Consider the following 12,609-nt stretch of genomic DNA (forward strand, 5'->3'; position numbering starts at 1 on the left):
GAGAAGATTTGAGGTCATGTAGTTAGTTTTGAATGTATTACACACCCATCTGCTTCTCCATCTGGCAGCAGACACAGAAGTGTTATGTACATTCTTCTCACCAACACCCCAATTGTTAGCTTCCTGCTGATAGCCTTAGTGTAAGCCTCATTGGGTAATTATTTCAGGCAGAAAACAACCAACCCACATGTTCAAGAATAATCACTAGTTCAATTAACTAACCAGAAGCAGCTGATATTTTAGTGTCCACGAGTAGAAATGATTTCAATTTCAGCAGCACTTCAATGAAAATATTTAGATAGCAGATGTGCTATTTAGTACCTTCAGTATGTGGAAAATAAAAATAAACATGACATATATAACAAAATAAGTTGATAGTAGATGACTAGGTTTTTAAAAACTTATTATTTCTCTTTAGTACTTAATTTTAAAGTAATGTAAAAGCACAAAACATATGATGTGCTAATCAACAATGTTTTTAAAATCTGCATTAAAAGTTTCTTTATCAAGTCACTAATCTGACTAGTATCAACATACATAACTTACTTTAAATATTGTCTGTAGTTTATTAAAAATCTAAAAAAACATCACACATATTTATATTAGTGGGTTTAAATATAGAATTATTTTTACAAACATGGTCTAATATATGTATTTGAGTATTTCACTCTTAAAGTATTTTATGAAATATGATTTTTTGAAAATCTGAATTGGTTTTCCATTGAAATATGCAATTCTAAATAGAAAATTAAGCTGTTAATGTTGCTGAGCTTTTTGTTTTAAAAAGAAGATGTTCTGGGATCCCTGGGTGGCACAGTGGTTTAGTGCCTGCCTTTGGCCCAGGGCGCGATCCTGGAGACCCGGGATCGAGTCCCACGTCAGGCTCCCAGTGCATGGAGCTTGCTTCTCCCTCTGCCTATGTCTCTGCCTCTTTCTCTCTCTCTCTCTGTGTATGACTATCATAAATAAATAAAAAAATTTTAAAAAGAAGATGTTCTTTCCCCCTATATAATTTTCTCAGGAACTCAAATAGTAGACATCTGTTTTTTTTTTTTTAAGTTTTTATTTAAACTCCAGTTAGTTAATATACAGTGTAATAGTAGCTTCAGTTTACAAGATAGGGATTCAACACTTCCATACAATACCTGGTGCTCATCACAAGGACACTCTTTAATTCCCATCATCTATTTAACCTGTCTGCCCATTTTTAACCATCAGTTTGTTCTCCATAGTTAAGAAGTCAGTTTCTTGGTTTGCCTCTCTTTTTTTTTTTTCTCTTTGCTCATTTCTTTTGTTTTTTAAATTCTACATATGAGTGAAATCATATAGTATTTGTCTTTCACTGACTGACATATTTTGCTTAACATAATACTCTAGCTCCATCCTCGTCCTTGCAGATGGCAAGATTTGGTTCTTTTTATATGGCTTTTTTAATGGCTGAGTAATATTCTAATACATATATATATGTATGTATATACACACACACGCTCTATGTATCTATATCTATATATCTATATATACCATATCTTTTATTTAAGATTTTTATTTATTTATTCATGAAAGACACAGAGAGAGAGCGAGAGGCAGAGACACAGGCAGAGGGAGAAGCAGGCTCCATGCAGGGAGCCTGACATGGGACTCCATCCCGGGACTCCAGGATCACGCCCTGGACCAAAAGCAGGCGCTAAACCACCAAGCCACCCAGGGATCCCCATATCTTTATTTTTAAAGATTTTATGTATTTATTCATGAGAGACACAGAGAGACAGGCAGAGACATAGGCAGAGAGAGAGGCAGCTCCATGCAGGGAGCCCGATGTGGGACTTGATCCCAGGACTCCAGGACCATGCCCTGGGCCGAAGGCAGGCGCTAAACTGCTGAGCCATCCAGGGATCCCCCACATCTTCTTTTTCCCTTATCAGTTGATGGACACTTGGACTGCTTCCATAATTTGGCTGTTGTAGATAATGCTGCTATAAACATCAGGGTGCATGCGTATTTTGGAACTAGTATTTTTGTATTCTTTAATACCTAATAGTGCCATTGCTAGTTCATAGTCATTCTGTTTTTAAGTTTTTGAGGACACTTCTATAATATATCCATTTTTGAAGCTATTACAATTAATTAAAAATGTTTAAAAACCAATTTTGAAAAATAATTATACTGACTGGACAGTGTTATAGTAAAGTACTGAAAGTTGAGTCATCTTAATGCCTCAAAAATATTTATTTATAATCATGTATATACAAAGACACATAATTGCAAATGCATCCTTTCTATCGCTCATTACATTCCCCACTGGTGACTACATAAAATATTTAATAATTAATATTTAAATAATTTCATTTAATTTACACAAACCATAATATACAAAAAAAACTGGTAGTGGTGTTATATTATATAAGTTTGTATTGTTGTCTTCCATATAAGATGAGAGGACAAATAAAGTCTACAGTTAACAATGTACAAGAGTACATTGAACTTTGAGTGCTCATCAATATGTATCCAGAATAAATTCAGAGAATGAAGAAAAATTAACCAATAAAATTAATTCCAAGTTATTGTTACAATAATTTAATTATAAGTTTTAGGTGATAGAAGTGATTTATACATATCATAAAAAACCTGGAAAATCTTGAAAAAAAGAGAATAATAACAGTCACCTCAAAATGCTATCTTTCATCTCTCTGCAATATACATATTCTGTTTCAGTTTTTAACCCCTTATTTCATTTAACATTAACTTTGGAGTATTTTCATGTTAATGAATTTCACTAACAAAAGATTTTGGGGAACTCCTTATAATCTCTAACAGTGTTATTTTATCCTGTATTTTTATTTTTGTTCATTTAAGTTTTTATTTTAATTCTTGTTAGTTAAGGCATAGTGTAATGTTGTTTTCAAGGGTAGAATTTAATGCTTTATCACACATATAACACATAATTATTTTTAAATGCCTTTGTTTTAAATATGTAATTCCAGCTGTTATATTACTGATCTAAATAATACTAAATATACATTCTGAATATCTTTAATGGTTTCTTTAAGATAGATTTCTAAATGTAGTCACCGTTCAAATGGTTTCTCATTTTTCATTTAACTCTTGCTGCACTGTGCCAAGTATCTCTGAAGAAGCACTGTGACGACACCATCTCTAGCACTGTATCCAGGTGTCTTTTTCACAAAATATTCTGTGGAGTTCTTTTTTGGATTTATATGCCAATTTAAATATCTTTAAGTTTCTTAAAAAAATAGTGAGAAAGTAGAACTAATAAATGAATTGATTGAATAGTGTGGGATATGCAGTACAGTGCAGTGCAATCCTTTATGAAAGGAGACTGGTGATTTCTACTAGTATTCCATCCAAAGAGGGATAGTGTTGCATCCCCTGCACAGAGACAATATAGAATCTAGAATATGAAGTGAAAGATGCCACCCTTCCTGTAGAAGAAATATGATTGATATGAGCCTAATGGTAACTGGAAGTTGAAACAATTGTCTTGCCAGCCGCAGGTCTGCAAAGAGGATTCTACTACTGTGCAGTCAAACAAAGCATATTACCAAGTATCATCATCAGCTATGGTTATTGACATCCATCAGATGGGAACTGACCTTGCCCTAAAAATGAAAAATAATGGCAAAAAAGAGAATAGTACACATTCATTCACTTAGAAAAATTTTGCTAAAGCTTTTTAAAATAGAGATAGTAGGGGCACCTGGATGGCTCAGTTAGTTAAGCGTTCTACTCTTGATTTGGCTCAAGTCATGATCTCAGGGTCATGAGATGGAGTCCCACATCACACTGGGTGTGGATCCTGCTTACAATTCTCTCTTTCTCTCTGTCTCTGCCTCTCCCTCTCAACTCCTGTGGTTGCTCTTTCTCTCTCTCTCTAAAACTAAATAAATAGAATAGAATAGAAATAATAAAAATAATGTAAACTTTTCCCAGAAATTCAGAAAAAATAATTATTTAAAACATCTTATAATAATAATAACTGAAATAAAATAATGGATAAAATTAAAAAGTAGAGTAAATCCATTGTTAAGTATATTTATTTAAAATGTTTCTAAATATAAAATATTAATAAAATAAAATTATTAATTTCTAAATGAAATCTTAATCCACCAAATCTCATCAATCTTAATCCACCAAAAAGGAAGGAGGACAGAAATTTGAATGAAGACTTATTATAATGAGAAAGGATGTAGATCTATAAACCTACATATGTAGGAGATTATGAAAATATAAGAATAGAACTTTGTTAATTATTCTGATCATTTAGAAAAAGCAAATATTTCTAGAAAAATTACAATTTATAAATTCAGATTCCTTCTAGTTGAAAAACTCTGAATAGAGCCAAAACATTAATATAATACTTAGTTTACAGCTCTAAAAGTCATCTTTGGACTTGTGGACTTAATAAAAGTTTGAGATGAAATCCTAGTTCTACGTCCTGCTCTTTGTAAAACTCTGATGAGGTACCTTTTCCTCAATTTCCTCATCTATAAAATGGGCACCATGATACCTATTTTATAGGATTGTCCTGAGGAACAACTGCATTGAGTATCTAGGAAGCGGCACTGTTCTGTACGGTGTGGTACATATAGGAGTCTATTTCACGGTATGGTTAGATGCTTTGGTAATGAATACAATGAAAATTGAAAATGTGTTGGGTATCTTGTCAAGTAATTATCAGCAATTTCTGATCTTCCTTGGAGAAATGTCTATTTATATCCTTTGCCCATTTTTTTTTAAATTGAGCTTTTTTGTACTTATATTATTGACTTATTAGTGTTTTTCATATATTCAGGAAATAAGTTTCTCATTAGGTATATGATTTACAAACATTTTATCTCATTATATGGATTGCTTTTTTATTTTCATTATTATGTCCTTTGAAGAACAAGAGCATTTAACACTGAAGTCCAGTGCTTTTTGTGCCATATTGAAGTATTCTATGCTAAACTCAAGGTCAAAAGATTATCTGCATGTTTTCTTCTAAGAAGTTTTAGTTTATGTCCTGTATTTAGATTTAATCCATTTTGAGTTAGTTTTTGTATTTGGTGTAAGGTGAAGATGCAACTTCATTCTTTTGCATGTGGCCATCCAGTGTTCCAAGACCATTTGTTGAAATGACTGTTTTTTACCCTATTGGATAGTCATGGCACGGATACTTAAATTCAGCTGATCATGGATGTATGGTGTACTTCTGGATCCTGAAACCTATTTCATTGATTAATATATCTATCCTTACGCCAGTACCACACTGTTCTCACACTGTCTTGTTTCCTATTCTTTTTCAGAAAGTTTCGAAATTGAGAATTCCATCTACTTTGTTCTTTTTCAGGATACTAGGCACCCATGCAATTCCATCTGAGTGTGAGAATGTTTATCTACTTATTGGAAGGTAATAGAATCTGGAGATAATTTGGACCAGGGGTGCTATGAAACAATGTTAAATTTTTCAGTGCATAAATATATGATTTTTTCCAAATATTTAGATCTTCAATTTCCTTAAATAGTGTTTGTAGTTTTCAGAAATTGGGTTATAAGCTTCTTTTGTAAAGTTTATTCCTCAGAATTTTATTTATATATTTTGATGCTCTTGTAAATGGGTTTATTTTTTCAAATTTTATTTTTGGATTGTTCATTGAAAGTATGTAGATATACAGTTGATTTTTGGAGATTGATCTTTTATGTGCAATGCTTACTGAACTCTTCCACCATTTCTAATAGTTTTTAGTCAGTTATTTAAGATTTTTTAGGAGGCGGGGCAAGATGGCGGAAGAGTAGGGTCCCCAGGTCACCTGTCCCCACCCACTTACCTAGATAACTTTCAAATCATCCTGAAAACCTATGAATTCGGCCTGAGATTCAAAGAGAGAACAGCTGGAATACTACAGTGAGAAGTGTTCGCGCTTCTATTAAGGTAAGAAGATGGAAAAAAAAGAAAGAGAAATAAAGTCTCCGAGAGACCTCCATCTTCATAGAAGCATTCTTTATCATAGCCAAGGGGTGGGAGCAACTCAAATGTCCATCAAAGATAAATGGATAAAGAAAATGTGGTATATACTGATTTTTATTTATTTATGAGAGACACAGAGAGAGAGAGGCAGAGACTCAGGCAGAGGGAGAAGCAGGCTTCATGCAGGGAGGCCGACGTGGGACTCGATCCCGGGACTCCAGGATCAGGCCCTGGGCCGAAGGCAGCACTAAACCGCTGAGCCACCCAGGCTGCCTCTCTTTCTTAGTAAACAGAAATTTTACCACATTACAAACAGTATTCACAATCACTTGAACATTTTAAGTAGCTTAGTCTAGACCCCCCGAGTGACTCAGGGGTTGAGCATCCACCTTCGGATGGATAAAGAAATAAATAAATCCACCTTCTTGGATAAAGAAATAAAAATCTTTAAAAACAAACAACACAAAATAATCCGCTTAGGCCTTTGCTGGAAGGTGCTGCTTGTTGCTCGACTTGTGTTCCGTGGAGTCCGTGAGGCACGATCATCCTGACATTCGAGGCTTGCCGCTTTGTGTCACCGATGTGCTCCTGCCTCTTTATCCCTCTTTCTGCTTTTGGTTTGATGAATTATTTTTTCATGATTCTATTTTAATTGCTCCATTTTCTCCATTCGAGATTCAGCTTTCTTTCTTTTTTTATTTAATGATCTTCAATGATGTTGCTTCTCCTCTGCCAACTTCCTGGTTCTGCACATGTGTCTGCGTGTGTGTCCGTGTCTCTGTTTCTCGGTCAGTGTGCGTGGACACACCACATGATTTCAGTTCAGTCGGGGTCAGGCTGGAGAGTCAGGGCCTCCTGTCTACGTTCAGTTCTGCGACTGACGGCAGGTTTCCTAGGGCCCAGGTCAGGGCGACCCACTGGGGGCACCGCCGTCCACAGCTCACCCAGGGGAAACGAGGGAAAGGGCCCGGAACGCACGACAGGCAGGGGTTCGGGATGAGGACGGCCTCACCCCTTCTAGGCCAAGACCCCGACACCTTCTGTAGGGTTTGCCTTGGATTCAGGAGCCTAGGATCGTGGGGAGCTATTGCCCATCCCTGCCCTGGGGGGACTGTCATCTTCTGGGCCTCCAGAATGAGGGTACCGGTGCCATGTGTGTGTGTGTGTGTGTGTGTGTGTGTTTGAGGAAAATAATCCCTTTATTTAAAATACCAAAATTCCAACTACTATAAGATACCACATGTAAAAAAACAAGACATAGTCTTGAGATGTAAAGGACACTGTCCCTAGAAAGTGCCTCTCTTTTTCTATTATTCTTTTTTTTTTAATTTGGCTAATGGTGTCTACTGACACATATTTGGAATGTAATCTATTTATCAGCCAGCTGTTCTGGCCCAATGTGGATTTAGGATTTTAAAACATGTGTGGCTTTAGAGCTGTATAATAAAGTATAATCTTAAAATAAAAGTATCTTTTTAAAAGACTCTTATCATCGACATCACTGGTGACAGCAATAAATAGCAGACATTGTAATAGGTAGTTTTTTGCAGTATTTTACAGGTAAACAGCCCTGCCATATAGGTAACATTAGTGTGTTAGTCCTGTGCACACAGGACCTCGTGGGCCTGGACGCATGTACACATCAAGGAAGAACGTGTGGGTGGAGGTATGTCCTGCAGGTGACACCCGCCTCCAAGGTCATAGATATGAGGCCTCAGTGGCCTGGGACGTCTGGGGGAAGCCCCCGCTAGGACACTCCCTATCCCACAGGCAAGATGCAGACCATCCCCGACGGGCACAACGACTTCTCCGGGGTCAAACCGGGGAAGACTGGACAGTCATGTCTGAACCCAGGTGTGTGTCCAAGCTGGGGCCCTGGGTGCACACAGTCCTTCCCTGGGGCCTGTGGACAGGGGTGTGGTTGTGTCACTGTGTGCACAGGCCATCGCCTGCAGGGAGGGGGGGCGTCGGCAGCACGAGCGCTGCCCCTGCAGCTTCCTCCAGGAGTGGGTCAGGGAGGGGGTCCCAGGAAGTGAGGTCACTGCCGTGTCACAGAGCCCAACAGAACAGGGAACCCCCGTAACCAGGCACCCGCATCCAGTGCAGCCCCAGCTCAGGCTCACTTGGCTGGAGACATCTGCTACTAGAGATGTTCTCTTGCTGCCGGCCCACGTCTGGGGGCTCTGGCTCCCAGGAACCCCAGGGGTGCGGCTTGTTCCTATGCTGTAGGCAGTGGCTCCAGCATAGGTACCAAGGTGTCAGGGCGGGTGATCAGGAGGCGCCGTCAGGTAACACAGCGCAGGCCAGGCCAGGCCCCCAGTGCCACCATCCTGGGAGCCTCATCCCCTCCTCCTCAGGTTCAGGGAACCAGGGATGTGGGGCAGGTCCCATGCAGGGTGGGGGACGCTGCAGGGCGGCACATTCCCCGGGGATCCCTTCAGGGTCACCCTGATGTCAAGGTGGGCAGGGGGGAAACAGGGTTCCTGAGGTCCTCTACCCGCCCCAGAGTCACTCCGAGGCCCTGCAGCCACATCCCTTTGCTGTTCCCAGGGGCGGTGGGTGCCGCCTGCACTGTGGGGTGTCTGGGTAGAGGCAGCTGGGGGTGCGGCCCAGCCGAGGGGGCCAGACCGGGCGCTGAGGCCTCCTGCCTGGCTGCCGGGCACTGTCTCCACAGAGCTCCACCCGGGTCGTGGGGCGCGAGCAGGACGAAGGGGTCGTCTGCCCCACAGCCTCCAGGAGCAGGGAGGTGCCCTGCGCAGCTAATGGAGGCCAGCGCGGGCTCAGGGTGAGTGCAGGGGCTGGGCCCCCCGACACCCGGGCCCCGATGCGGCAGGAAGGACCCCGGGTCCTAGAAGCCAGCCTGCTACCCCCTGGGCCCCCCGACACTCCTGCTCCCACATGAGTCTGGATCCCCCCCTCCCCACACCTGCCCCCATGGCCCTGCCCCTGCCTGGGCCAGATGCAGAGTCCCTGCGCACAGATGTGTGGGAACATCAGAATAGAGCCCTCAGGGGAGGCCTGGTCCCCCGGGGGTTAGCACCTGCCTTCCCCCAGGCCTGATCTCCGAGGCCCGGGATCGAGCCCTGCCTGGGCTCTCTGCACGGGCTGCTTCTCCCTCTGTCTGTGTGGCTGCCTCTCTCGGTCACTCTCTCTGTGTCTCTGGAGGTCCTTGTAATGATCCAAATATTTTGAACATTTATCCTCTGAGATTGTTTCTTTATTGCATAGTTGGTCCTGTTTGTGTAAGAGACAGGCAGGGAGCTTGAGCGGGAGAGGGAGCCCCAGCTCCTCAAGCCCACGGGGCCCCAGCGCAGGGCCTGCCGGGGCGGGATCCCAGGTCTCCTGGCGGCTCCCTGCAGGCTGCTACGTCCCCTCTGTCCCACCTCAGGGTGCAGGGGCCGCGGCCGGGAAGGGGCATCAGATCGTCCTGACCAAGCTCACCCGGACGGAGCTGCTGGAGTACAAAGTCCGACAACTGCTGCTCGCCTTGCAGCGCAGGGACGTCATCTACATCTTCAGCTTTTTAGAGGATTATCGTACATTCGCCACCACGGACGAGGTGCTGGACCTGCTGTTCACCGAGTGAGCACCTGCCCCTCCGCAGCCCAGGGCTGGGCCACCTGCTGCTGGGGAGGCTGGGGATGGTGTGAGCTTCCCGGCCTCGGGCTGCTCCCCCGCCTGGAGCAGGGTCCCCCAGGGCCTATTGAGGTCCTGGAGGGCAGCCCCGGGGCCTGGCCTGTGGCGGGTCGGCCAGAGGGGGCTGTGCCTGTGCTCAGCAGCCGTCCTCCTCCCCGTGACCAGGCCTGTGCCTCCTCCCTGCCCCCCCCATCACCAGGGTCCTGAGCGGCCTGTTTCCCCATTGAAAGGGAGGTTTGAGAGCCATCGGGGGTCTGTGTCCTGGGGCAGCCAGACAGGGGAAACCCCGGGACCCCCCAAGCCCACTAAGATATGGGCCATGGGCCTGGCCAGAGCCCTTTCATGCTCAAGCCTTCAGGAGGCCCCAGCAGGTGCGGGCACTTCTCCGGGAGCTGCCCGTGGCCCCACGCACAAAGCTGACTGCCCCCGGGGCACAAAGCTGACTGCCCCCCGGGGCAAGGCCTAGTCGGGGTCAGAGGGTGAAGCCCCTATGATGAGAGGTCGCGTCCACAGGACGATTCATGGGATGTCCCTGCTCTCCTCTAGGTATGGGTGCATCGCAGATGCGTGGGGTAACAACGATGTGGTCCTGCAGTGCTGGAAACTGTGAGTGACTCCGGCTCCTGCAGGAGGGCCTTCCCTCTCCTGGAGGGCAGCGAAGGGGCTGTGGGGCGGTGGGGGGCCTGCCCCCTCACCCCACACATCTGCAATTCCCGTGACAGGGAAAAGGTCTAATGCCCCTTCTGGAAAAGAGCAAAGGAGAGCGGTGGATGGGGTGTGGGCTTGGTGGGAGGCACTGAGACCCCTCAGGGAGACCTTCTCCATGCCCCCCCAACCCTCTCTCTGCCCCACACCTGGAGCCCAGAGCAGAGGGGGTGGGGAGCATCGTACTCCCCAGTCTGGTGGCACCTGGACCCGGGGGAACAGCAGATGCTCAGGAGGGCCGGTGAGGGCTCCCGGACCAGGCGGCCCCCGCCCCGTGGGAGAAGGGAGATTAGAGTCAGTGGAAGGACACCCCCGGGGGCCCCTCGGGAGGGAGGCAGCACAGAGACACAGGAAGGAAGGTGGCGGTCCCGGGCGGCTCCTGGCAAGGCCTGGCAGGACACAGAGCCCGAGCCCTCCTGCCTTGGAGCTTCCCAGAGCAACAGTGTGTGCAGTGAGGGCAATGACAGGCCAGACGCCCCCCGTCCCCTGATGCCTGCCGGTGGACTTAAGGGGCAGGTGGGCAGGGACCAGGCTGAGGAGGGAGCCCTGCTTCCCCAGGAGAGACGCTGATGGTCACCCCGCTGGGCCTGGGCTCCCCACACAGAGGTTGCATCCCAGCCCCTCCTCGGGGAGCAGGCCTGTGGCAGGCAGGACCACCAGGTGGCAGGGGGACGAGGAGCAGGACTGGTCCTCCGACACCCTGCGCGGAAGGCCGGGTCCTGCAGGGCTTCCCCGGGACACCTGCATGTGACAGAGCCCTGTCTTCTGATGCCTGTTCCCGCCTGTCCCTCCCCAGGGCCATGTCCTTCATGATGGAAATATGGCTGAATTATTATGGGGACGACTTTCATCAGTTCCCAGAATTTCCCTCCCTTATAAAACTCCTGGAATTGTTAAGACAGCACATGCCAGGCACAGATGCGCATCTCCGGGCCCTGCGTCACCTGAGGCAATTCAGACGCCTCCATGCAGCAGAGCGAGAGGCTGGGGTTGAGGAGGACTGGGGGTGGCCGAGCTGGGGATGGGGGGGGCCGCAGATCCAGCCTCCTTGCTGCTGGACCAGGAGCAGGGGGTGGGCTCACACCCCACCCCACGGGCTGCAGCCTGGGGACACCTCCCAGGGCTCTTGCCCTCACACACATCGAGTGGCGGGAAGAGTGGCCTTGATTTGGGAGGGACGTGGACAGTCTGTCCTGGTGGTGATACTTTGTCTTCTTGGATCTACAGCTTCGGCCCGAGGAAAACACCCTGAACCCACTCTGGAATGCACCCCAGCTCCAACCGTGGGGCTGCTGCCCCGTGGGGCCTGGCTGCTGGGGCTGAGGGCTTGGCCTGCGATGAGCCGCCTGCTGGGGAGGCAAAGCCCCTGCAGATAGTGGTCACTGCTGCCCTGCAGGAGCCCCCTGCACCCCTGGGAGCCCTGGAAGAGGAGCAGGCACCACCCCTGCTCTCGAGGTCGTGGATGTGCCCCAGCCACCTCCTAACTTGATGGAGCAACTGGCCTCGGGGATGGAGCAACCTGTTGAACCACCCGAGGAGCCCGCCCCAGCTCCAACTGTGGAGCCTGGGGAAGGTTCCGGGTCTGAAGGGATAGTGGCTGCTGGAGATGAGGACTTGGTCAAGGCAGAGATGCTGGCTCCTGAGGTGAAGGTGGTGCACGTGCTGGTCGAACCTATGTTTCCCTGCCCCTATGAGGAGGAGCCACCTGCTCCCATGGCCACCCCGGAAGAGTAGGCCCTGGGTGCCTGCAATCGGGGTCCCCAGAGGGCCAGACCTGCAACCTGCCTCTGGAACAACCTGCTTCGATCCGTTAGCAGCCCCCTGACCACCTCGGGGGCCCGCCCCAGCTCCCACCGCGGGGCTCGTGATGGCTACAGCCCAACAGAGGCTTGCCCTCCCCTGTTATTTCACTGTTTCTATTTTTTGAGTTTTTCTTTAACCTGTATAATAGCTTATAGAGTTTTATTGCAATAAAGGATAAGTTAACTTCACACAAAATTGACTCTGATGCTTTTAAATTACACATCGTGGTACTTTAGGTCCATTCACAGTGTCAGAGGCCCCAGAGCCCAGGGCACTGGGAGACACAGCCGAGGATCTGGGGCTTCCCCAGCACAGGCAGAGGCCGGGAGGACAAAGGACAGCCAGGTCTCTCCTGCCGCCGGGTGGCCCCGAGCTGTGCAGATCGTGCCCCTACCCTGGAGCACCCAGACCCCTGCACATTGGGAGCTGCAGTAGTTACTGTGGGAGCTGACTCCAGAGCTGGACAGCTGGCCGCCGCTACTGTGGTTGTCCCTCCTGGT

At 46.8% G+C, this 12,609-nt stretch overlaps 1 protein-coding gene across 1 annotated transcript in view; it reads left to right on the forward strand.

Moving 5' to 3' along the window:
• Positions 1–12,040, forward strand: part of LOC119878563 (ral guanine nucleotide dissociation stimulator-like) — a 40,526-nt gene extending 28,486 nt beyond the window's left edge. The window contains exons 2-7 of the mRNA XM_038589188.1: positions 8,640–8,750; positions 9,354–9,547; positions 10,148–10,207; positions 11,103–11,296; positions 11,534–11,605; positions 11,703–12,040. Coding sequence (XP_038445116.1) covers positions 8,640–8,750; positions 9,354–9,547; positions 10,148–10,207; positions 11,103–11,296; positions 11,534–11,605; positions 11,703–12,040 — 969 coding nt within the window. The remainder of the gene's footprint in view (positions 1–8,639; positions 8,751–9,353; positions 9,548–10,147; positions 10,208–11,102; positions 11,297–11,533; positions 11,606–11,702) is intronic.
• The last annotated feature ends 569 nt before the right edge of the window (positions 12,041–12,609 follow it).

The sequence above is a fragment of the Canis lupus genome, unplaced genomic scaffold (assembly GCF_011100685.1).
Source record: "Canis lupus familiaris isolate Mischka breed German Shepherd unplaced genomic scaffold, alternate assembly UU_Cfam_GSD_1.0 chrUn_S1728H1923, whole genome shotgun sequence".
Lineage (NCBI taxonomy): Eukaryota > Metazoa > Chordata > Mammalia > Carnivora > Canidae > Canis > Canis lupus.